The sequence below is a fragment of the Neofelis nebulosa genome, chromosome 4 (genome assembly GCF_028018385.1).
Source record: "Neofelis nebulosa isolate mNeoNeb1 chromosome 4, mNeoNeb1.pri, whole genome shotgun sequence".
Lineage (NCBI taxonomy): Eukaryota > Metazoa > Chordata > Mammalia > Carnivora > Felidae > Neofelis > Neofelis nebulosa.
In genome coordinates, this window is record NC_080785.1 from 164,567,930 (window position 1) to 164,594,048 (window position 26,119).

Genomic DNA, 26,119 nt, shown 5'->3' on the forward strand with positions numbered 1-26,119 from the left:
GACTCAGATTTCAGTGATTTAATAAGTGTGGCATGTTCATTCAGTGCTAGGCGCTGTTCTTAAGTCTCTCTTTTTTTTGGTATGGTAAAATAAACACATTAAATTGGCCATCTTGACCATTTTTCAACATACAGGTCAGTGGCATTAAGTACATTCAGTGTTGAGCAGCCACCCCCACCATCTGTCTCCAGAACCTTCCATCTCCCCAAACTGTCCCCATGAAACACGGGCTCCCCTGCCCCTGCACCACTCTCCCGGCTCCCACCATCTATCTACCTTCTGTCTCTGTGGATGGAACTCCTCTGAGGACCTGGGGACCTCCTGTGAGTGGGATCCTACGGTATGTGTTCTTTTGTGTCTGACTGAGCATAAGGCCTTCGAGGTCCGTCCACATCGTAGCAGGTGTTAGAATTCCCTTTTTGACAAAAGGCTGAATGATAATAGTGCATCGTATGGATATTCATTCCTCTTCCTGTTTGTCCATTCTTCCATCGATGGACACCAGGATGGCTTCCACTTGTTGGCCATTGTGGATAACGCGGCCGTGAACATGGATGTACAGATATGTGTTCGGGTCCCTGTTCTCAATCCTTTCAGGTACATACCCAGAAATGCAACTGCTTGGGTCTATGGTAATTCTGTGTTTAATTTTGTGAGGAACTGTATCAACTTAAATAAATTGTGACATAAAAGACAAGAACACTCCAGGGGCGCCTGGGTGGCTCAGTCGGTTGAGCGCCCTACTTCAGCTCAGGTCATGGTATCCCACTCCGTGAGTTCGAGCCCCACATTGGGCTCTGTGCTGACAGCTCAGAGCCTGGGGTCCGCTTCCGCTTCTGTGGCTCCCCCTCTCTCCGCCCCTCCCCTGCTTATGCTCTGTCTCTCTCTGTCTCAAAAATAAAAACATTTAAAAAAACTTAAAAAAAAAGACAAGAACATTCCACACAACGTGAGTCTTTGACATGTCATGGTATTCATAATGACCCTAGGAGGCGGGCATAGCTTACTAGCCCTGATTTAGAGATGAGAAACGGAAGCAAGGGACTTGCCCTGGGTCCCACAACTAGTAAGAAGCAAACAACTTTTAACATCAGAGCTGTTGGTAACCACTAAGCTATGAGACCTCACCCAGTGTTTATTGAGTGTCTACCAGGGGCCAGAAAGCCCTAACAAATGGAGAAAATGCCCGAGAGAAAAGACGGGGAAGAATTTTTTTTTTTACATTAATTAAGGAGATTTTATTACGAAATATTTTTGTTTGTTTGTTTGAGAAAGAGAGAGAGCGGGGCACCTGGGTGGCTCAGTTGGTTAAGCGTCCGGCTTCCGCTCAGGTCATGATCTCGTGGTTTGTGAGTTCGAGCCCCGCGTTGGGCTCTGTGCTGACAGCTCGGAGCCTGGAGCCTGCTTTGGAGTCTGTGTCTCCCTCTCTCTCTGCCCCTCCCCCACTCATGCTCTGTCTCTCAAAAATAAATAAATATTTAAAAAATTTTTTAATAAAAAAGAGAGAGAGAAAGCAGGGGAGGGACAGAGAGAGAGAGAGAGAGAGAGAGAGAGAGAATCCCAAGCAGGCTCTGTGCTATCAGCTCAAACTGTGAGATCATGGCCTGAGCCGAAATCAAGAGTTGGATGCTTAACCCACTGAGCCATCCAGGTGCCCCACAAAAGATTTTAAACACATAAAAGTGGAGAGAATAGTCTAAAGAACCCCTATCAGCCCATCACCCAACTTCAGCCAATCTGGTTTCACCCTATTCTCTTCCTGTGTGCCAATTCCAGACACATTCCAGCCCTAATATTTCAGTACCTCTCTCTAAAATACAAAGACTTGTGCCTGGGTGGCTAAGTCAGTTAAGTGTCTGACTCTTGATTTTGGCTCAGTGAGTGATCTCATGGTCATGGGATCCAGCCCTGTGTGAAGTCCCGGGTCGGGCTCTGCACTGGCGGTGTGGAGCCTCTTGGGATCTCGCTCTCTCCCCCTCTCTCTCTCTGACCCTTTCCTGCTCGCATGCATGCACATGCACTCTCTCTCATAAAATAATTAAAGTAAATTAAGTTAAAACTTGTATTGTGGTCACTCCGTCTGAATTTTGCTGGTAGCATTCCTGTGATCTCTCCCTTTTTGTTTTTTAAAAATTTGAGATAAAGTTCACCTAACCTAAACCTCTCCGTTCGAAGCACTTAAAAATGCACATCCAGCGGTTTCGAGTATATGCACAAGGTTGTGCAAACATCATCACACTCTACAACGGAATTGTTTGCACCACCCCAAAAAGAAACCCTGTACCCATTAAGCAGTTCCTCCCCATTTCCCCTTCCTTCCCCAGTCTCTGGCAACCACCAATCTGCTTTCTGTCTCTAGGGACCTCTAGGGTATCATTTAACATGTCCCTTTGTCCCCTGCATTTCCTGTAAATTAATAGATGTGGAGCGTGATCAGATTTGGGACTGAGCACTTCGGAGGTGATGTGGGCACGCGCTAGGAGGCAGATGATGTCAGCATGTCTCATTTGTGGTGCGTGTCTCCTTTGTAGCTGCTGCAAAGCATCGCTTAGGTTCACAACCCGTTAGGGTTACAGAATGGCGATATTCGAAATCTAGCCTTCCTCACTTATTTCTAGAATACATCTGTAAAGAGAAGTTTCCCTTCATCTACGTAGTTACCCTGAGGTGTGGATTGTACGGGCCAGCATAAATACTTCATTCTTTGTCCGCTTTGGAATTTCGTAATTTTCGAGATTTTGAGTACCAACTCAAAGGCTGCCCAAGAAGCCTTCAGTCACTGTTGCGTTGCTTTTGTTTTTGTTTTTTTAGTTAACGTGCATGAATTTAACTCCTTTGTTGGAGCCACGCTTTCAACCAGTGTGCCCAATGGGGGTGGAATTGAGTAGGAGGTATATATCTGGGACTGAGTCTCGACCAATGTATCTAGGAGTTAGGCTATACACGGGGTGGGGGAGTGGAAAAGAGTAGATGTACTGGGGATCATGAGACATAGGTTTCTCAGTCAGAGGAGGAAGTTAGAAATATGCAAAGTGTCTGGGATAAAGTTTGGTGTTAGATTAGAATTAGAGGTATGGGTGTGCACTCGTGGTTTTAAAGATGGATGGATGGATGGATGGATGGACAGACAGATGATAGACAGGCAGGTAAATGTCTCTAAATAGGTACATACACACACGTATGACAATGAGAAAAGTAAGAATTGATAACCACTGTAGTAACAGTGACCACACCTAGCAACCAGTTCTTGCTTTTTAAATGTCGTTCCCCATGAAAACCAGGGCTCCTTGGGAGAAATGGTTGCTTCCAGAGCTGGGGCAGGTAAAAATAACAAGAAAATGCCACCTTGGAACATTTTGTTGAGCCAGTATTTAAGGAAGTGCTCGAAGACGGAGGTAGAAAAGTTATTTGGCAACCGTAATCTGGTTTTAAAAAAGGCTGACACCTCCATGCCACTCCCTTCTTCTGCCTTGATTGAAGATATGATGCCTGGAACCCCAGCAGCCATCTTCACTACCATGAGGAAAAGACCAAAAAACTCTCAGAGTCGCTGACCCTATTATCATCGTTTGACCAAGCCAATGCCAGCAGCCATCCTCCTCCAGAATGCTTTATTTATTTTTTAAAAATAAAACCTTCTTTGTCTAAAGTAACGTTAACAACAAAATTAAAAAAAAAATTGGTGTGTCATCAATGGATAATAAATCTAGTGGGTGAAAGTTTGTTGAGGAACCAGATATTTCATTAATTTCAAAGTCTTTTCCCATAAAGCACCATTGACAAGTGGAACATACTAGCTCAGGCTGGACACCCGGCAGACACGATTTTCAACAGGCTAGCATAAGCAGTAATGGAAGAAATCAACATTCTATGCCTCCGGATATATGCACTGAGAACGCTTTATCACTTCTGTAGTTCTTGTTCCAAGTGCCTAAATCATGACAAAACAGTAGACAAACACACATTGAGGAACTTTCTGCAAAATGGCTAGCTCATACTCTCCAAAAGCATCAAGGTCGTGAAAGACAAAGATTGAAGAATTGTTACCGAATGAAGGACACTAAAATTAGAAAAATACAGTGTATGATCTGGAATAGATGCTGCAGCTTTAAAGGACCTCGTGGGAAGGGTGCCTGAGTGGCTCAGTCGGTTAGGCGTCCTACTCTTGGTTTTGGCTCAGGTCATGATCCCAGGGTTGTGGGATCGAGCCCTGTGTCGGGCTCTATATCGAGCATGGAGCCTGCTTAAGATTTGCTTTCCCCTTTGTCTCGTAGACACACACACAAACAAACTTTTGGGACTTTCTTGGAAACTTTGAATGGGATTTGGGAATTACATGGTACTCTTGGATCAGTATTAACTTCCTGGTTTTGAAGGTGGTACTGTGTTTATGTGGAAGAGTGTGCTTATACTTGAGAAATATACACTGGAAGGGTGCCTGGCTGGCTCAGTCCACAGAGCATGAGACTCTCAGTCTTGGGGTCATGAGTTTAAGCCCCGCATTGGTGTAGAGATTACTAAAAAAAACAAAAACAAAAACAAAAACACAGACAAGAAAAAATATTTAAAAAAATAAAGGATTCAGGGGCGCCTGGGTGGCGCAGTCGGTTAAGCGTCCGACTTCGGCCAGGTCACGATCTCGCGGTCCGTGAGTTCGAGCCCCGCGTCAGGCTCTGGGCTGATGGCTCGGAGCCTGGAGCCTGTTTCCGATTCTGTGTCTCCCCCTCTCTCTGCCCCTCCCTCGTTCATGCTCTGTCTCTCTCTGCCCCAAAAATAAATAAAAAACGTTGAAAAAAAATTTTTTTAAACATTTGACCTGTTTTGATCAACTGCAACCATTCCCCTTATTGCAGGGCAAATAATCCCATTTGTGGCCAGTGAGAGCTTCTTGGTTGGGCTCCCACTGACATTGCCTCACTAGGTAATGTCTTTGATAATGCCTGTGCTTTCTGGTATATACCAGAATACACCAGGTTCATCTTGTACATTCCCTGCTTCAGACCCAGAATCAGATATTTGCCTAGGTTCCCTGGCTCACTCAATTGGAAATGGTATTTAGAGACCATGATCTGGGCTTAAGGAGTGCTCATTGCAACAAAGTCAGTCTTTGTTTCAGAACTTTTCAGTGGACAGAGCTAGGAAATGTATTTTTTAATGTTGTTTATTTATTTTGAGAGAGACAGAGACAGAGACAGAGAGACAGAGACAACGTGAGCAGAGGAGGGGCAGAGAGAAAGAATCCCAAGCAGGCTCCGAGCTATCAGTGCAGAGCCCCACATGGGGCTTGATCTTACCAACTGTGAGATCGTGGTCTGAGCTGAAATCAAGAGTCGGGCAATCAACCAACCAAAGAAATGTTTGCTTTTTATATAGGTAAAATGTATCGCAAGACTCTCAATTCAAATTCAAGACTGCAGGGTTTTTATTAATGTGATCAACTTTATACTCCCTACTTCCTTCACTCCCTCTGAAAATCCCAGTCCTTGACATCAGTGTAAGTACTCCTTTGCTTTCGCTTTATCCCAAACTAAATATGCCACAAGTTCAGAATAACAATTGCAACATCACCATCAACAATATAGTAGTGGTATGCAGACAAACTGTCCTGGTCTCAAGTCAGTAGGAGTTCATCTCCGTGTCATTTTGTACCAACTGGATACAGGGTTTCCTTTGTTTTATTTTTGTTTTCAGGGCTATCTTTACGCTTTAAATTTTGTTTTATAATTATGTAAAATTTTTACATGGTTGTAAAACCAAATATATAAGACAGGGTATATTTTTTAAGAGTCTAACTTGTATCTTTGTCCCCTTCCTTCTACCTCTTCCCTCTAACCTTTTAAACAATGTTATGATTTATCTTTTCACTTTTGACAAATAAAGCCAGTACAACACAACAGAATGTAACTGAGGTCATTGAACTGGCCTGTGTATTCCATAAAGATAGGGCAGGAGAGGAAGGAAATACTGAGGCAATTCTCCATCCTACCTCAGCTCTTTGCATGTGCTTGAACTCTCTGCCTGGGATTCTTCCTCCCTCTCTTCTCCTAGTTCACCTCTACTCCTAGTTTTCAGTTCAATTGCTTCTTTTTCAAGGAAATATTTTTGGACTTTCCAAATTATTCCATGATATGCCCCCTCTCACTTGCCAGAATTTATTGCTTTTATAATTAATAATTAACTATACAATTGGTTGTTTAATTCCCTGGATTAAGGTCCGTGAAGGCAACAGTATTTGTCTTACTCAACCTTGTGTCCTCAGCGCCGAGGACAGTGCTTGGCACATAACAGGCCCTCTTATTGATGTTTATTGCATCCAGTGAATGAACCTATTGCATGAGGGAATGAATAAGTGAATGATGAGTACATGACCTTGGCTTTAGGCTCTTCCATGGCCCCCATCCTCTCTGGGCTGCTTTCCCTCTGTAAAGTGTGATCATTCGGTTCCTCTCACTTTCTCTCCCAGAATTAATGAGAAACATAAGGGAGGTGATGAACACTTACAAATCCCTCTGCTATGAGTCACGTTCATTTCTGTAACGGTTTTATTTATTAGCTGGCACCGGTCGACGGCAGGTGGCGCCACCAACCCCGCTCGTGCCCCCTGCCAAGATGGGGCGGGGAGAGGGCTGGGGGTGGAGCCGGGACTGGGGGCGGAGCTAGGACGCGGCAGGGGCGGAGCCAGCAGCCGCGGCGCCGCGGGGCCTGTGCGGCCCAGGACGTCCCCGTCGCCTCCGGCCCCGCCTCCTAGGGCGGGACGTGCACGGCGATTGGCTCATGCGGGCGAGAGGCGGTCGCCATTGGTCCGCCGCACCGTCGGCTCGGCGGGCGGTGTCCGGACGCAGGTGCCGGCCCGAGCGAAGCTAGCGGCGCTGAGGGGACCGGCCGGGCCGGGACCAGGGCCGGGGCTAGCGAAGGGGCCTGCGCGGCCGCCCGGCCCGGCCGCGGATCAGGTAGGCACGGGCGGGCGGGTGGGGCCGGGGGGCGCGGATCCGCAGGGTGGCCCCGGGTTCGAGGCCCGAGCCTGGCTCCCGAGCGGGACGATCGGGCTCAGACTCTTCGGCCTCAGCCTTCCCTGGAACGAGGGGATCGCAGTTCCGGTCTCGGGGTCGGCGTGAGGTCCCTGAGGCCCGGCACACAGTAGGTGCCTCTCCGCGCCTCGATTTCCCCGTCTGTGAAACCGGGTCATCCCAGCGCCAACCTAATGGGGGCTTGTTAGGAGAATTCAGAAGGTGGTGAATGAGGAAAGAGCCCTGCACACAGTAGGCGGTCACTAAGTGCCTTCCCCAACCTCCTTCTCAGTGGGGCTCTGCCTGGAAAATAGTAAATATTGTAATAACCCAGGCACTGGATACAAAGGACTTGCTTAGCAGAGTGCCTGGCTGTTAGGGGATGCCCAAAACAAGGTGGTCAGAATTGATACGATTAGCTCATTTAATCCTCCAGGGACCATAAGAGGTCGAAGTACTAGAAACGTTCCCTGTTATACAGATGAAGAAATTGAGGCTCAGAGAAGGCAAGTCCTTTCCCTTGGGGCCACACAGCAAATGAGGGCAGAGCAGGGAGTAAACCCTTCTTAATAATTATGCGTGTAGGAGCTGGATATCATTATGACCCCCATTTTACAGATGAGAAAACTGAGGCCCAGAGAGTGAAGCAGTTTGCCCGAGTTGACACCGTAGGGAGTTAGGGGCCCTCTGATTCCTCTTCCTTTAGTTTCTTGCTCTCGGGAAAAGAAGGCTGGGCAGGTTGCAATGCCCCAGCACCACCCCAGATGGGCCTAGACGCTTCTCTGGAGGAATTGAGCCTGGGGGCTCCTTCTCAAGAAGTTTTCTCAGCAAACAGTCTACCGGCTTCTTCAACTTATTTGACAGAAGAGAAGGATGAGGCCCAGAGAGGCAGAGTGGCCTGTCCCAGGACACACAGCATCAGTGATGGAGTCAAGACTTAAAAGAATCCAGGTCTTTTGAGTCCCAGACGCACTCACTGGATTAAATTCGAATCTGGGTACTGTCCCTTGTTCGCTGTGCGACCTTGGGTCAGTAGCTGCCCCTCTCTGAGCCTCAGTCTCCTCACTTGTCAAATGGGGGTAAATATTACACTTCTGTCGTATGTTTGTTGGAAAGACTCAGTGAAATCTATCCCCCAGGCACTGGGCCAAGTTCGCTTGGGACGTTGGCTCACGCTCCCAGCCCAGCAGCCCCCGAGCTGAGTCGAGCCTTGAGTTTTGGCCCCTTCCAAGCCCGGGCCTCTGTGGTTTGCACAAACCTCTAGCCTCTAACCATCTCTGATTCCCACCATGGGCGTTGGCGGACCAAGGTATGGGGGTCAAGAGGGCTGATTCTCCCCACCGATTGGGGGGCTGAGAAATTAATGCGGCAACTTTGTGCCAGACCCAGGGCAGGCGCTGGGGACGATGGAGTGCATGTCAGACTGGGTCCCCCCTTCCCAGAACTCACTGAAGGACGGAAGGCAGATGTGGGTCCACAGGTAGATGAAGAAATAAATAAGAACGCTTCAGAGAGGGACACATTCGACGAGCTCAGTAATATGGATGCCTGCGGCCCTTTGGCCAGGGAGTTCAGGGAAGGCCTCTCCAGGGAGGCGACCTTTGAAGGGGACACTTAACAGCAGCTATTTGGAGTTCAGTGAGCTTCTCAGTACGCCCCGTGTGGTAGGCCCTCCACGGAGCTGCTGTCGGAATTTGGGTGATTTTCAGGCCTTGCTTTAGCGGATTTCCTGATGACCTTTAACCCCCAATAGTAACTGAAATGCAGAACTTAACATCCAGGAGCCGTGCTGGTTCTTGTAATGCCCAATCACTTGCAGGAATGTTAAGGCTGATGCCTGGGGCGGGGCTGGAAGAACGGATTCCCCTCTGTGTGCATTCTCTCGGGTAGCCCAGAGGCTTCCCTGTTGACCTCTGAGCCTGACGGAGGTTCTGGTTGCAGGCACCCGGGAGGGACAGGAGCCTACACCACAGGACAACACCACGGCCCTCCCTCCGCTGCCCTGAGGATGTTATCTAGGTCACACAGCCTTCCTCCCGCTCCTCCTGCTTCTGGGCTGATACTTGCTTATCTGGCCGGCAGTGGCCCAAGTGTGGAGGCCCCAGAAGGGCATGATGGGCTAGGAGGGCTCCATCGGCCACTGCTTCTCCTCGAGGACACAGGCGTGGCTCGGGACAGCCGCCCTGGTGGGGACAGAGGCCTGCCGTAGCTCTCTCCAGCCTGGGCCATTTTCCCGATGGCTTGAGGTACCAAGGAGGTATCAGATGATGCACCGTCCTGGTCTGTGGGGCCAGGTTTCCAGCCCAGTTCTGCCCAACTCAAAGGCAGGCTCACCTGCTCTGAGCCAAGCCCCAGAAATCCAGTCCATGGAGGACAAGCGTCTATGTGCTTGGCGGGCATGGTTCCAGCCCGAGGAAGCACCAAGCACGGGGCCAGCCACACACCAGGCACTCTAACTGTGAGGTGCTGTTACCGTGTCTAGAGAGGTGATTGGCTTTGAGGGCTGGGCTTGGCTGACTTTTCTCAGGGGAGTCAGAGATAATATAACCAAGCCCCTGTCGTGCACCAGGGCAAGTGGCATCTCCTTGAATCCTCACAGCCCCCCGATAGAGCCCCATTTTACAGATTGGGCAACTAAGGCTCAGAGAGCTGGATTGAAGCCCCGCTCAATGTTCGGCTCGAAAACCTTTCCCTTAACTTCCCTGCCGGGCCTCTCCCCAGGCTCTTGGGACCATGGGCCTCGGGCCCTGAGGACGCAGGGCTCCCTGTGGCCATGACGACTGGTGACTGCTGCCACCTCCCTGGCTCCCTGTGTGACTGCTCTGGCAGCCCTGCCTTCTCCAAGGTCGTGGAGGCCACTGGCCTCGGGCCACCTCAGTATGTGGCGCAGGTGACTTCAAGGGACGGCCGGCTCCTCTCAACCGTGATCCGAGCCTTAGACACGTCAAGGTGAGTGGTGACCGAGCAGGTGTCTTTGCCTGGGCCAAGCGATTTCCTCCCAGCCTGGGGTCAGAATCATCTAGAGGGAACAGGTGGGCAGAGAGTGGGGGCCCCCGATCATAACCGCCATGTGGAAGCAGAGGCCCAGGCTGGCCAGGTCTGGTTTCTGGTTCTTCAGGAAAAGTGGAAATTCCAGATTGTCAGCTGACGTCTGAAGATTAGACGTCCGTGGGTGAGTAGCTCAGATTTTGGAGAGGCGTTATATAGAAGTGGCTAGCAGGGCAGGCCGGGCTCAGATCCTGCTGCCAGCCTGTCTCCCTTGGGGACCCGGGACAGGTCACTCTACCCTCGTCTCCGAGATGGGGACACTTTCCCCATTGCGTTGTTCTGAGAGGTCGTTGCCGTGGTTCACATAAAGCGTCTGCTCGCGGGTCTGCCAATGTGTATGTGTTCGATAAAAGGATTTAAGCCTCAGTGCCGGCTTTCCAGACCCATATGTGAGCTGACCCTGCCTGGTTTGCCAACTTGTCATCATTCCCAAGGAAAAGCGTCTGAAGTAAACCCCACACAAATTCAAATCCATTTAGTTTAATTTAATTAATTGGTTTATTCATTTGTTTATTTATTTTAAAAGGAGATAGAAGTTTATTGAATACGCCACAAGGGAGCGGTGGGTAAGACAGCAAAGGAGAGAGTGTCTGCCTCGAATCCATTTTAACTCAAGAAAATTCTTTTTAATGTTTATTTATGTTTGAGAGAGAGAGAGAGAGAGAGAGAGAGAGACAGCATGAGCAGGGAAGGGACAGAGAGAGAGGGAGACACAGAATCCCAACCAATCTCCAGGATCTGAGCTGTCAGCATAGAGCCCGACATGGGGCTCAAACTCATGAACCTCAAGATCATGACCTGAGCCAAAATCAGACACTTCACCGACTGAGCCAGCCACCCCATTTTAACTCATTTAGATTGAAAATAGCTGAGCAGTTGGCTAAGGAAACAAAAGTCTAAATGACATCTTTTTCTTAATAAGGTTTAATTCATGTGTTTTTCTAGTCCTTTTAAAGTTTATTTAATTATTTTGAGAGAGAGAGTGAGAGTAGAGGGAGGTGGGGGGAGAGTGTGGAGAGAGGGAACCCCAAGAAGCCTCCGTATTGTCAGTGTGGAGCTGATTCGGAGCTTGATCTCAGGATCTGTGAGATCATGACCTGAGCCAAAATCAAGAGTCGGATGCTCAACCGACTGAGCCACTCAGGTGCCCCTCCAATTTTTTTTATTGTGGTAAAAAATATATATATGTGTATATATATAATATAAAATATGCCATTGTAATACTTTTTATTTTATTTTATTTTTTAACTTTTGTGTTGTTGTTTTAATTTTAGTGAGAAAGAGCACTCGAGAGGGGGAGAGGTGGAGAGGGGCAGGGGAAGAGAGAGAGAGAATCTCAAGCAGGCTCCACGCTCTGTGTGGAGGGCTTGATCCCACGACCCTGGGATCATGACCTGAGCCGAAGTCGAGAGTCGGATGCTCAACTGACTGAGCCACCCAGGTGCCCAGCCTTGAAATACTTTACCAAAAAAAAATTTTTTTTTAATGTTTATGTATTTTTGAGAGAGAGTGTGTGAGCAGAGAAGGGGCAGAGAGAGAGGGAGACCCAGAATCCGAAGCAGGCTCCAGGCTCCGAGCTGTCAGCACAGAGCCTGACGAGGGGCTCGAACTCGTGAACCGCGAGATCATGACCCGAGCCGAAGCTGGACGCTTAACTGACTGAGCTCCCCGGGCGCCCCAGAAACAGTCGAGTTCAGTGGCGTTGGGCACACTCACGGGTGTACCCCCATCCCCACCATCCATCTCCAGAACTTTCTCATCTTCCCAAACTGAACGTCTGTCCCCATGACACCCTGCCTGGCACCTGCCATCTACTTTCTCTGTGAACTTGACTCCTCCAGGGAGCTCATCTAAATGCATTCGTACAGTAGTTTTTCCGGTGACTGGCTCGTTTCACTGAACTCAGTGTTTTCCATACTCATCCGTGTCGTAGGGTGTGTCAGAATTAATTCATAAGTCATTCATTCAAACCTAAAAAGAAGCAGATGGGAGCCTCACAGTGCTTTGGAGGAGGCTCACTGCCATTCACCCTCCAAGTCTCCGCCTGACGTCACTTCCTGAGGAAGCCTTACCTGAGCCCAGATGACGTGGAGAGTGCCCTGGGTGTCCTCCAGGGCGTGGGTTTTTATGTCTGCATCTCCACAAGCCCCCTTGAAGGCAGGACAGAGTCTGTGCTGGTCAAGCCAGGCTGGGGGCCGGGGACATTTGGTGGGGTTGGGGGCCTAGGAAAAGGCTGACCAAAGCTGGGGTCTCCCTCCGTGGGGTTTCTGAGAGGCACAGAGTGCCTCCCTCACCCCACCCTCCCTCCTGACACCTGGGAAGACCGAGGCCCAGAGGGAGGCAGGCACCTGCCAGTGTCACTGAGCGTTGCCGAGGCCTGAACCCGGGACTCCTGCTTGGGTTGGGGGAGCAGGGGGAGAAGCTGGTTCCTGCCAGCTGGTTCCAGCCAGTCCTGCGGTCCTCATAGGTGGGGCAAGCAACAGGCAGTAAAGAGTCCCTCTGTGACCCCACTAATGGTCAGGAGACCACTTGTCCCTCTTGATCTGCCCCTTGGCCTCTCTGTTCATAGCTTCTCCCCCTGATTTTGTTTTTGTTTTTGTTTTTTGCTTTTTTTTTTTTTTTTTAAGTCATCTCCACACCCAGCACGGGGCTCGAACTGACGACCCTGAGATCAAGAGTTGCACGCATGCTCCACCAACTGAGCCAGCCAGGCACCCCTCCCCTTTGATGTTTGATACAGCTCAGCCCAAGCCCGTCCGGGCCGAAGACCAGGGCACAGTCACCTTCCCAGAGAGGAGGCTGCTGTTTGTCTAAAGGGCTTTTATCATCCTGAGCCTTTGGCCCTCTGCCCACCAGTCTGTGAGCAAGCCCAGGCCCTTCTCGAAGCTTCCCAGAGCATTTCCCCAGCCCTTCCTCCTAGCCATCCCCTGCCGTCTCTTCCGCATGGCTTCTGCCTGCTTCCCTGCTCATTCTCTCCCTTCTCTTGCTCTTGGCATGTGCTCTGGGCAGCCCCACGGAGGCCCCCGCCCCCGCCACTCCCCCAGTCCGTTCCCTTGTCATCTGTGTCATATGTGTTCTTTTCCTGCCAGGACTTCATGAGCAAGGCCCATTTCTCTTGCCCTGCCATCTGGAACAGGCAGTGTAGCTGCTCAGGGTGCACGGGCCCTGGAGCTCAAACAGGTCCAGGACGTCCTGGGAATTAATTCCTGAAAAATCCCCGCTTCATGGGCTGCTAGCTGTGTGAGTTCCCACAAGCGGGGTCACCCCGCGGTGCCTCAGTTTCCCCATCTGTGAAAGGAGGGCAAAACCAGCACCGTCCTCACAGGCTCCCCACGAGACTAGCAGATTGGCCCATGTGCTGTGCTTGGAATACCTCACAGTCCGCAATAAGCCCTCTGTGATAAAGCAGGTTTCATTTTGTGTTGTCTCCTCCAAACTGGCTCTTCCAAAATAGGGTTCCCCGGGACAGACGCCGCCCCCCCCCCCCCCCCCCCCCCCCGCAACTGATGTGGCTCTTTTCCTCAAGGTTCTCGTCCCTTCCACTTCCTGGAGTTGGTTTTTCCGGAGCAGGGATTCCTTTTCCTGTTAACTCTGGGCAAGGGGAGTGTGGGGTCAGGGTGGAGCTGGGAACGGCCTTTTGACATCGTCGGGGAAGGCAGCCGCCGGGCACAGGATTGATGAGAAAGTAGCCATGAGGGTCCGCGCAGGGTTTCAGCTTCAAGGCAGCCAGGCTCTGCCCCCCCAGCAGGAGACACCGAGCAAAGGATAAAAAACAGTTTCTGAGGGGAAACTGGTGTTCTCTGGAAAACAGCCTCCCTGCTCCGCCTCCTTCGTGTGTTCCTGCAGTCCTGTCTCTCGGCAGAAATGTCTGGAAAACAATGACTCATGTGCTGGACAACCTCTGCGCCCACCAAGGCCACACCCCCGGTCCTGAGCTGCCCCAGGAAGGCCCCAGTATCCCCAGAGACCAGGCTGGCGCTGAGACTTCCCTGAAGTGGCGTCTTCTGAGCCCAGGACACGGGAGCAGGGGAACCACTCTCCCTGGATACACAGGTTTCTCAGGTAGCACGGTCTTCAGGCATGGCTCGATCCAGAGCCTCCGATGGTGTCTTTGAGAGAGCAGGGTCTTTCCTGTTGCCCGGCTCAGCTTTCCTCTGTTTGGCATCATTCACAGACTCCACGTGGAGACCAGACTGCTGCCAGCCGCTCCAGACTTACATCAGCCTGGCTGTCTATAGCTGGGAGTTTAGGGGCGACAAAAAAAAAAAAAAAAAGAAAAAAGAATTTCAGGAATTAATCTCCAGTGACTCTGATTTCATCACACATGCCGTTCCCTGAATCAGTCCCAACGACCAGGGGTGTGTGGTGTTCTAACTGATGAGGCCTGAGGTCATCGGGGCTGTTGTCAGCTCTGTTCCAGTCCCGGAGGACCAAGAGTCGAGAGTGGGTTGGTTGCTTTGGACAATTAGGAGAGTATTGGCAGGAAAAGGAGGCTGGATGCATAGGAGCAAGAGGTGCTCACCTTGGGGCTAAAAACGTGCCACGGGAACCCCGGGGAGGGAGCACATCGCCACACCTCTGGGAATCCGGGAAGGCTTTATGAAGGAAAGGAGTTTGGAGCTGGGCGTTGAAGGATGAGTAGGAGTTTGCCGAGTGGCAGGAGAGGGGCCACCCGGCTCGTGATCCAGTGGGTAGTGAAGCAGGCATAGGCAGGCAGCTTGCTCATGTGCCTTATCTCTGTGTCTAGTGATGGTCCCTTCTGCCGGATCTGCCATGAGGGAGCCAACGGGGAGAGCTTGCTGTCTCCCTGTGGCTGTACTGGCACGCTGGGCGCCGTGCACAAGAGCTGCCTGGAGAAGTGGCTCTCCTCGTCCAACACCAGCTACTGCGAGCTGTGCCACACGGAGTTTGCAGTGGAGAAGCGGCCCCGGCCCCTCACAGAGGTATGCTTGCGAGCCTGAGGTTGGAGTGGGCAGAGGGAAGGCGGGCAGGGATGGGGCCGGAGGAGGGAACTGCATGGGAGGATCCTTCTCTATGGGATGGACCTCCCTTCTGCCCCCCCGCCCCGCCCCCACGGTGGATTCAGCTGATGGGGGTGGGGAACCCTGTGCCCCCTCCCTCATTTGGTCACCCCTGAAGCTGAGACCTGAAGAATGAGGAGCCGGCGATGCCCAGGCACCCGGCCTGGGGAAGGGCAGTCCTGGCAGAGGGCAGAGCAAGTGCCAAGGCCCTGGGGCCAGGACGAGTTTGGTGTTCGTGGGGAAGCCTAGGCGGCTGGAGTGAAGCGAGGTACAGGAGGAGGAGAGCAACCTGGAAGGAGGTGGCGGCAGCCACTCTGGGCTTAGTGGGCTGTGCCTAGGAGCTTAGACTTCAGCGTGAGCGGCATGGGTCGGGACTGAGATGAGCACTGTCGGACGCGGTGGCTGCCACACTGCTCCCCAGAGTACCGCTGGCCGCATGGATGCCCTCGGGCTCCTCTGGGCTTGGCTTGGAAGGGGGCAGCAGAGCGCTGCAGAGTGAGGTCTCTGGGCTCCTGCAAAGGCCCCTGGCCCCACCTGGGAGCTGGGCTCTTAGGAGAACACTAGGTGGAGGAGGCAGCCCCGGCCTGCCCCGCCCCCCGCCCCCTCGCTCTTGTGCTCCAGCCACGTGGGCCTCCTCCCTGCTGTACCTCGTCCAGGCCGCAGGCTCCGACATCAGGGCCTCTGCATTTGCTGTTCTGCGGCCTGGGGCCCCGTCTCCCCCATTCTTCACATGGCTGCTTCCGCTCATCGGGTCAGCTCACTGTCGCCTCCTCAGCAAGGTCATCCCCTCCCTGGCCATCCACCCCATTTCATCCCTCCCGCACCAGCCCAGAAGCTCTGGGAAGGTGGGGACCTTCCATGCACCAGAACCACCACGAGCGAAGCCCATTTCTCTTGCCCCTTCATCTGTGGCGGGCAGTGTAGCGTAGCGGCCAAGGGCACGCAGGCCCTGGGGCAAGACTTCCTGGGGTCCGGTTCTGGCTTTGTGGGTGACTAGCTGCGTGAGTTTGCACAGATGAGTCAGTCCCCCTGTGCCCCCAGTTTCCCCCTGCCTGTACAGTGTCTTGTCATATGCAGGCTCAGTAAGTATATGGAAGAAGGGAAGGGCAGAGGGAGGCGCCAGGCGGGGGGCTGGTCCCGCAGGCCCCACCAGTCAAGATGGGCCTGCACCCCATCCCCAGGCGGGGACTGGTGGGGCTGCCGCGTGTAGCCCGCCTCGGCAGCTCGTTCCCCCACCCCCGCAGTGGCTGAAGGACCCGGGGCCTCGGACGGAGAAGCGGACGCTGTGCTGTGACATGCTGTGCTTCCTGTTCATCACGCCCCTGGCTGCCATCTCGGGCTGGCTGTGCCTGCGCGGGGCCCAGGACCACCTCCGGCTCCACAGCCGGCTCGAGGCCGTGGGGCTCATCGCGCTCACCATCGCCCTGTTCACCATCTATGTCCTCTGGACGCTGGTGAGTGCTGCCAGCCGGAGAGCAGGCATCTGGGGGGCTGTGGCTCAGAGCAGTCAGGCCAGGAGTTTGGTCAATGGCTCGGGGGCCTCCCTGCCCGCCTCTGCCTCTGCCTGGGTGGGAGCATCTCGTGGCGCTCCGGATTCCGAGCCCAACCAAGGTCCAGGAAAGCCACAAGTCAAGTGTGAGCCTCCACTGCAAGGAGGTGAGGGCACCTGATCGGCTCCGTTGTGTGTAAGCCCTGCCATACACGAGCCCAACAAGACTGGCTGGGGTTAGGGGAAAGGGAGGCTGGGAGGGTGAGAGGGAGAGCGAGACCAGAAGACTGGGAGAGAAAGAGCAGGAGAATGAGAGAGATAGACAGGAACAGGCTTCCAGCAGCCATGAGGACCCTCGCTCAGAGAGGATCCCTGGTCTTCCCTCTTAAGTATGACCACTTGTGTCTAGGTGTGGGGGCATCCCCCCCCCCCCCCACCGCAAACACTGTTTTCCATGGCATCCACTTGCATTTTTTTAAACATACAAATAGTATGAAACCATAGGTATCGCTTTGCAGTCTGCTTGTTTTCACTTTGCTAACGTCCTTTAAAAAAGAAAGGCAGCTGCCCAACAGGGATTCATGGTCTGGATGTACCGTATTTATTGAACTAATCCCTTTTAATGGACACTGGATTCTTTCCCATCTGTTTTTCTCCCCGCTTCCTTCCTTCCTTCTGTCCTTCCTCCTCCTTTTTTTTTTTTTTTTCTTTTTCTTTTTCTTTTTCTTTTTGCTGTTATCAGCAGTGTTGCTTTGGGCACCTCGTGTGCAAATGCCTCTCAGAACTTGCTTGATCAAAGACTGTGAACCGTTGACATTGATTTAAAAAAATTTTTATAGACTCTATTTATGTATTAGGGCAGCTTTAGGTTCACAGCAAAATTGAGCAGAATATCCAGAGAGTTCTCGGATATCCTCATCCCCATACACGGCCTCCCCTGCTATCAACATGGCACCAGAGACGACAGGCCGTTTGTCGCAAGAGATGAACCTATATTGACACATCATTCTCATCCAAAGCCCACGGATTACATTAGACTTCACACTTCGAGCTGTACATTCATTCTACGGGGTTTGGACAGATGGGTAGTAAATGCATCTATCATTATGGCGTATGTTATATACAGTAGTTATATACAGTAGTTACATAGTTATAACATACGTACAGAGTAGTTATAAACAGTAGTTATATACGTTACAGTGTGTGTATAGTTTCGCTGCTCTAAAAATCCTCTGTGCTCCGCCTGTTCATTCCTCCCTTCCCTCAACTCCTGGTACCACTGATCCTTTTACTGTCTCCGTAGATTCTTCTTTCCAGAACGTCATAGAGTTGGAATCCTACAGCGCGTAGCCCTTCAGACTGGTTCCTTTCACTTAGTAATATGCATTTAAGGTTTCTCCGTGTCTTTTCATGGCTGGAGAGCTCATTTCTTTTTAGCGCCGGGTAATATTCCCTTGTCCGGATGCCCCCCAGTTTCTTTGTCCATTCACTCACTGAAGGACGTCTTGATGGCTTCCGAGTTTTGGCGACTGTATGACCCACTGACATTTAATCCCTTCCGAGAGACTGTACCACTTGGGTCCCATCCTGAGAGAAACAGAAAGGGAGCTCCTTGCTCCCTGCTGCAGGGCCCTGCATTTTTGCAGGGGTCCAGAAGGTCAGTGGGGAGCTTTCCAAGGAGAGTGAATGGGTGTATGTACACAGTCTGTATGAGAAACATATGGACGCTGTCCCTGCTTCTGGAAGCATGAGCCCAGCCCTGGTTTGGGCCAAAGCAGGTGCCCCAGGGGCTCAGTGTTCCTCCCTTGGGGGTGGAGACCAGCCGGCTGGCATTCCCAACCACCCCCCCACGCTGCCCCGTAGGTCTCCTTCCGCTACCATTGCCAGCTGTATTCCGAGTGGAGAAGGACCAACCAGAAAGTTCGCCTGAAGATCCGGGACGCGGACGGCTCTGAGGGCACCCCGCACTCCTCACTGGCAGCTGGACTCCTGAAGAAGGTGGCAGAGGAGACACCCGTGTGAAGGCCGGGCCAGCAGGGCCAGAGACAGCTGGCGACGCCCTGGTATTTGGAAGGACGGAATTGCCTGACCCTTCCTGCACGGCCAGAATGCTTTTGAGGCCAAGAGCCCCCAGGCGGAGCTGGTTTTGTGATCCCACACGAAGATGTTTTCCAATTGTTTTGCACACCGTCGTACCTGAGGACAGATGGACGTGGTCCTGAGCTTTGGACGGAGCAGGCACCCTGATCTCGTCCTGAGGTCCACCCGGCCCCTTGTGGGCCAGCAGCCGTGGCCATAGGTGAACCAGGGCGCCCATGGGGCTGGGAGGTTCCGCAAGCTTCTTGCGCTTCTCTGCACCCAGCAGGCTCGCTTTCCTGGCACCCTCGACTTTATAAAGTTGCACTGCGTTTCAAAAACCCACCCTGAACGAATAAAAGGAGCCCTTGCTGGACAAAACGGACTTGTCAGTTACGTTTCTGAACCCAGGCCTCGAAGGGAGGCCCCTGGGACCTGAAGGGAGTTAGGGACCATACAGAGGTTCAAAAAAACCTAACCGAACCCTCAGCTGGTTTGAAGGGATCTGTTGCGCAACACCGGAAGCAGCAAAGCCTGAGTGTTCAAGTGAAGAGCAGGGAGCAGGGTTATATAATAAATGACTTAAAATAAATAGATGTAAGAACAGTTCCCACTTTGCACGTAGAGTGGACCACGCATCTTACGGATAAGACCGGGGCTCAGAGCGGGGAAGCCTGTGTCCAAGGCCCCCACGGCTCTAGGAAGTAGAGTGAGGGTTGACCCCCCAGTCCGCATGGCCCCCCGTGCTGAGCTTTCTGCTTCCCCTTCCGGGAGGACTCGGGAAAGGAAGAAAAATATGGTTATGGTAGTAACAGCACCTACTTCTTGAGCTCTTGCTGAACTGTGTACATTTGAGGGTTCTCTGCATTGGGCCACGTTTATTACTTAGAGCAGATCTGAAAGGTGGGTTCTGGGGTTCCCTTAATTAATCCCATTTGCAGATGAGCAAACGGAGGCTCCGAGCGGTGGGGTTTCTCACCCAAGGTCACACATCCCTGACGGGCTTAGTGTCTGGTGTGTTCTATTGTTTTCTTCATGAATGCCCATCTGGTGTATGGGTCACCCAGAGAGGGAGAAAAAGCCTTTCTGCCTTAGATGAACAGCAGGGGGAAGCCAGCCTGGCCTTTGGGAGGGGGGCGGGGGGAGGAACAGCAAAGGGCAAAGGCCTGGAGGCTGACACCTGCCTGGTCCGTGGGAGGAGCCCAATGGCAGATGAGCCGCGCTTGGAGTCCTGTGATTGAGGGGCAGCGGGGCAGGAGAGAGGCAGCAGGAAAGGTGAGCATGACTGTAGGCTTCTGGTGGTCTGCAGAACGGATGGTCCCCAAGTGTCTCAGCTCGGCCAGTGCTCAGGGCCCTCTGCAGCTTTTTACTCTACACAGGTCTGGCACCCGCTCTCTCAGGGCAACTTTGGAGTGCTTCTCCTGAAGGTAGTGCAGAAGCCCCAGGATGTGCCATCACGAAAAGAGAAAGTCGTTTCCTTTGCAAATCTCTTCTAACACTTTTTTTTTCTAAGTTTACTTGTTTATTTTGGGGGGGGTGGGGTGGAGAGAGAGAATTCCATGCAGGCTCCTCACCGTCTGCACGGAGCCCCATGAGGGGCTCGAACACATGAACCGTGAGATCATGACCTGAGCTAAAATCAAGAGTCAGACGCTTAACTAACTGAGCCACCCAGGCACCTCTCTTCTTCTTCTTCTTCTTCTTCTTCTTTTTTAATATTTGTATTTATTTTTGAGACAGAGAGAGACAGAGCATGAGCAGGAGAGGGGCAGAGACAGAGGGAGACACAGAATCCGAAGCAGGCTCCAGGCTCCGAGATGTCAGCACAGCGCCTGACGTGGGGCTCGAACTCACAGACTGTGAGATCACGACCTGAGCCGAAGTCAGACGCTTAACTGACTGAGCCACTCAGACACCCCAGGCACCCCTCTTCTGACACTTTTATATAAAGTGAGGAGAAGTATGTAGTTTGGTGCTAGGTGGTCTTTAATGACCCTTAACCCTTGCAAAAGAGAGAGCAAGTCTCAGGCTCAGAGCTGTTGGCAGTGAGCATGACTGAATTTCTACTTTAACAGCATCATCCTCTTATTTTTCACAATAAGCTATTTTAGCAAGTTTTCAGTATGTGCTGTGATGTAAAGTAGAATTTAAAAGCATATATTTTTTTTAATGCTTATTTTGATAGCGTGTACTTGCACACGTGCGTGCAGTGGACAGGCAGAGAGAGTGGGAGAGAGAGCGTCCCAAGCAGAGCCTCTAACAGCGCAGAGCCTGAAACGGGGCTCGATCCCAGGATCCATGAGATCATGACCTGCGCTGAAGTCAAGAGTTGGACGCTTAACCAACTGAGCCACCCAGGCGCCCCCAAAAGCCTCTTTCTTTAAAGGGAAAGAATGTGTGCCAAAGGAAAGTGTGAAGAAGATAATAGTTCAGGAGACTGCAAAATTCCTGGGGGCAGTGTTGGGTTAAGTCAACCAGCCCCCAGCCCCTAGGAGCTTGGCCTGGAAGAATTTGTTTCTTCAACCAGGGCCTGGCTTATCCCTGATTTCCAGTCACACTGCAGGAGAAGGGAGTGGAGAGCCAGGTGGCTTCTTGTCCCTGTTGCTTTGCATTTGATTCGGACTTTGCTCCCTCTTTCTCTTAGACTGTTATGGTCTCCTCCACCCTGTCTGAGCCGCGCTGAACAAGGGGATATTTCAGAGGTTTGTGAGGCTCCTTCTGCCCCCTACAGTCTAGGGAGAGAATGGTAAAGCTTAGATTCCAGTGGGGCCACAGAAGAAGGGGGTGTGCCCAGGAGATTTTAGTAGAGCAGAGGGGGTGTGGGAGGAGGAGGTCCTTGAAGATGGGTGATAGGAGGAAATTTTGTGAGACACAGGAGTTTGGGAACCATGTGGGAGTGGGGCCTACCCTCTGTCAGGCTGGGCTACTGGATTTCTTCTCTGGGCCTGGAATTCTCAGCCTGGGTCAGAATCACCAGGAAGATTTAAGCAGCTAGGAGGGTGTGGCAGATGAGATATTCCCCCAGAGTTTGATGACGTGTAGAGAAGGGGTAAAGAGAACTTTCCCTTTGTAAGCCCAGAGAGAGCTTGATGGTTGGATGGAAACTTCTGGGAGATCCAGCGAAGCACTTCAAAGTTCCAGAGACATTGGGGAGGGAGGTGCTGTGGGGAAAGGGAGCCTGAGGCCTCTAAATACTCTCCTGGGCTCTGGCCTCTTCCCAAACCAATGTGGTTTCCCTCATGACACATCCTGTAACAGCCCTTGAAAACCTGTTTCTGGACAGAGTCAAGCCTTCAGGACAAAGGAATCCAGGGGTAGGCAGAAAGGGGCCCCAGTTAAGGGACTCTCCTGGCCTGTGACTAATTTCTTCCATCATGTTTGGATTCTTGCTTTTTCATTCACTCAAGAAACATCCGTGATTCGGGCCCCTGGGTGGTTCAGTCGGTTGAGCATCTGATTCTTGATTTGGGGTTGTCATGATCTCTCCGTCCAATGGGATCCAGCCCCTCGCTGGGCTCCGAGCTGACAGCACAGAGCCTGCTTGGGCTTCTCTCTGTCCCTCCCTCTCTTTCTCTCTCAAAATAAATAAATAAACTCAAAAATTAAAAAAAAAAAAAAAAAAAGAAACATCTGTGAGCACATGCTAAGTCCTCAGCTACATGTTTTGGTTTTTGGTTAATGGGTTCAGTGAGAGGAACATAGGCCACGAGCTCTGCACCCAGGAGCTCCCAATGTGGTAGGGAGACAGGCCAGACAAAGGCCACAGATATTCTTGGTGCAGGATGATACTTGCTTAGGGAGACAGCATTTTGCACAGCAGTTCTGCCTGGCCTGACCAGTATCCTGCCCTCCTAGCCTAGCTAATTCCTCTATATTCTAGGAAACAGAACTTTCTCGCTGCCTCTGCGCCAGCTCTGATTACAGAAAGCTGGGAATGAGTAGGTCCAGGTGGGGAGGTGGGGAGATACTCTCCTGCTAGACTTGGAGAGCTGGTGGAGTATCCAATAGGTGCCTAAAGCAAATTCGTCGCCGTAATGAATGAATAACAGCTGCCGGTGTGCGCTTGCGCGCGGCGGGGGCGTGGCCCGGGGCAGGGGCGTGGCCCGTGGCGGGAGGGGACGAGGCGGGAGCCGGTCCCTGCGCGCGCAGGCGTTACTGGTCGCGCCGAGTCACGTGAGCGCGCAGGCGCAGCGCCGCGCAGCCCGTACCCTCACACAAAGCCCAGACGCGGAGAAAATGGCGGCAGGGGTCGAAGCGGCGGCCGAGGTGGCGGCGACGGAACCTAAAATGGAGGAGGAGAGCGGCACGCCCGGCGTGCCAAGTGGCAACGGGGCCCCGGGCCCGAAGGGGTGAGTATTCCACGGCTCTTTGTCCCGGGCCGGTCATCTTCGCGGCGGCCGGCGGCGGCTCCGTTAGGTCTGTTGGCGGCCTCCCACCGGCGCGGCCTCGGCCCGGGCCTTCCCCGCCGGGCCTTCCGAGGGTGGGGGCGGCCGAGGCCGTGAGGAGTGAAGCCCGGCGACCCCGTGGACGCCTCAAGGGTCGCGCCCTCCTCGCAGGCCTCGGTCCTCCGCTCCGCGGGTCCCTCTAGGCCGGGCCCGACGCCGAGGCCTGCGGCCGGGGCGCTGCGCACGGGGATGATGGCGCGGCCCGGGGAGTCGCAGAGTCCGTGGCCCGCTCGCCTGTCGGGTGACCTTGGGTTGAGTGGTTTCACAACCCCCCTCCCCCACCGTCCGTGGTCTCAGTTTCCCGATCCGTGAAGTGGGGGGAGGGGAGGGAGTGCGCGCGCAGGGTTTCGCGCGCGGTGAGCCTCGGTAAACGGCAGCCGCGGCGGGTAGATTTCATTCGGCCGGGACCGCGAGGCCGGTTCGGGGCGCCTCCTCTTCCTTTTCCCCTTCCCCCGCCCCGCGGGAAGTGCCTCGGCCAGAACCGCGCTAGCCCTGCGCTGTGGCTCCGGCCCGAGTCCCTCGGCGCGTCTTTCGCTCCTCCCCAGGTGCGCAGTACGTATTTGTAGAGAGTTCGGCCCTTGCTGCTCGGTGTTCGCCCTTAGAAACAAGAAAGAGTGGCGGAAAAGAAAGAAACTTCTTCCGTGTTCCAGGGGAAGATTTTCCGTCACTAGGCGGGCTCACCACTTGCAAACTTCGTCACCTTTTAAATCCAGCGTGGGGCTCTGTGCGGGGTCCTTGGTTTTTCAAGTTTAATTAAAGCTTCGAAGTGTTATCCTGTGTCCCCCCGGAAACCCACCCATTCTGATTACAGTCACCTGAAAGACGTGGCCGTGACCACCAGCTGTCCGGCCAGGAGGGGGGAAGTCTGGGCACACATTTGATTTTAACACAAGTTAAAAAAAAAAAAAAAATGTGGTAACGTGCATAACATAAAATTTACGGTTTTAGCCATTTTTGAATGTGCGATTCAGTGGCGTTAAGCGCATTCACCATGTTGTGCAGCTATCGTCCCTTGTCCGTGTGCAGAACGTTCATCTTCCCAGACAAACTGGAGCCGTTATACAGTAACCTGTTCTCTCCCTTTCCCCAGGTTCTGGTTACTTTTATATACTTTTCTCTTTGTGAATTTGCCTTCCCAGAAATTTTTAACATGCGTAACTAGAGTTTGATCGTGAATGTAGTGAAATTGCTTTGTTAATGAGCATTCAGTAAACACTAGCTTTGTTAAACTTTCTCTTCTTAGGTGGAGAGGAACAAAATACCGTGGTTACTGGTCCTGAGAAATCACAACAGAAAAGGCATCCTGGAAGTTTTTCCAATACTTTACTGTTGAAAGCTGGAAAGAGAGATGTTCACTTGGACTTTTTTCATCATCTGTTTAGGGAGCTTTGTAGGATTTTTGAGGGCCGTAGTTGGGGGCATTTAAGATACATATTTTTCCCGTATTTTATCTTTTAAAGCATTTATCACAGGGCAGAGTGTTGCTGGAACCATGTTAGGTGAGAAGTTGGATAAATTATAAATTATAGCAGCTGGGGGACAGTTTTCAAATTTCCCATTTTCCTGTGCATTTTCAAGTGGTCATTTTGTGATTGATTCATTTAAGATGTGGACTATTAGGAAGAACCTGAAGGCTTTTAGAGAGAAAATACCCCTTGTTGGAAAGAATCCAGAGTTTAGGACTGCTTAATAGAGGATCTATTAATTAGCAACATTTAGATCGGTTTCGTGTGGCTGGTGGAAAACTTTTTTTGTGTGTGTGTGTGTGAGGAAGCTTAGGAAACCGAGCTCTTTGGAATAAAGTCTTTGCCCAGAAGAGGAGGCAATTTACATTTCTGTAGTAGGGTAATTACGTTGTGAGAAGTAAAAGGAATTATCCGGCTGGGAGCTTGGAGGGTCCACCCTCCCTCCCTCCAACCTTAACCTGCCCCCAGGGAGCTGTTGGAGGTGGATGAGAGAAGATGAATGGGGAGGGGCTGGGAGGAGAGTGTCTAAAGACTAGGGATTTTAGGTGTTTGCTTTGCTATTTGTAAGGAACTGAAGCTGCTTTAGCATTTTATGCTAAAATACTGGGGGCCAGCTGGTGGGCAATGAATTCCAGGCTAAGGAATCCAGATTTTTATCTTGAAAGCCTTTTTAGGGATGGGAATTGAGTGAAGCGGTTCTTCTGACCTGTCTGAGGCCTGTCTGAGGCAGGAGTGGAGTGTGCTGGACAGCAAAAAAGCAATGAGCAAGCAAGCTTGATTGAGGACCCCGGATAGGAAAGCTTGTTTTCCAGTTCCTTTTCTCCTGGGTGTGGGAGGACTTGTTTTATTTTGATGAGAAATTTTCATCTAAAGGCAATCAAGATTCAGAGTTAGAGTATATTTAGTATGTTTTGTTGGGGAAAAAGCATTCATTTTAGAGGACTACATGTGGGTTTAGGTGTCCCGCCCCCAGTTAAGTAAAGGTTGCACCATATGTTTAAAATCAGTGACTTAACCTATTCTTTTTCTAGATTAATCTTGTGGCTGAATCAGAAAATTGAGAGATGGACTGGTCATTTCAAAAATAAGAAACTGTATTTAGTATAGCTTCCCAGGGAGGTAACGTTAACTCTGTTGTAGAACTGAGAAAAAGATTCTTTTTTTTTTTTTTTTTTTTTTTTTTTTTAACAATTGAGAAAACTCATTAAGGAAATTGACCCAGAGACTAGGGTGGCCATCTTGATTCCAAGGGCCTTGTTGCTTCCACAGTGCTACCCCGGTAACCTCTCTAAACATAGTCATTGGAAGTGTTTTATTTAAACCAAATTCTCTGCTTTGCAATGATTTGAGTGTTTGCTGTACTTTAAAAAGTGTATACTTGATAAAAAGGATTTTTGAGGCACATTACATTGTGAGCTCAACTTTAGAATGGGGGCCCCAGGTGATTTGAATGCATGCTGCCAGCTCCTTGCTTTTACTTTTTTTCTTTGATTTTATTCATGGCTGGGCAAAGATCCTCTGTAAAGATTAGGTTGTTTCTTTTTGGGGTTCTCAGATGGGCTCTTCC

General features: G+C 51.6%; 2 protein-coding genes across 3 annotated transcripts in view; both read left to right on the plus strand.

Annotated features, from left to right (window-relative positions):
- Positions 1-6,793: 6,793 nt before the first annotated feature.
- On the plus strand, positions 6,794-19,022 carry MARCHF2 (membrane associated ring-CH-type finger 2). The gene is made up of 5 exons (XM_058728198.1): positions 6,794-6,950; positions 9,729-9,956; positions 14,803-14,998; positions 16,321-16,530; positions 18,429-19,022. Exons 2-5 carry the CDS (start codon positions 9,781-9,783, stop codon positions 18,585-18,587), a joined length of 741 nt encoding a protein of 246 aa, XP_058584181.1. The 5' UTR covers positions 6,794-6,950; positions 9,729-9,780; the 3' UTR covers positions 18,588-19,022.
- Positions 19,023-22,828: 3,806 nt separating this feature from the next.
- HNRNPM (heterogeneous nuclear ribonucleoprotein M) overlaps positions 22,829-26,119 on the plus strand; it is a 40,284-nt gene continuing 36,993 nt past the window's right edge. For both annotated transcript variants that reach the window (XM_058728208.1, XM_058728209.1), the window contains exon 1: positions 22,829-22,990. In XM_058728208.1, coding sequence (XP_058584191.1) covers positions 22,878-22,990 — 113 coding nt within the window. In that variant the 5' untranslated portion in view covers positions 22,829-22,877. The remainder of the gene's footprint in view (positions 22,991-26,119) is intronic.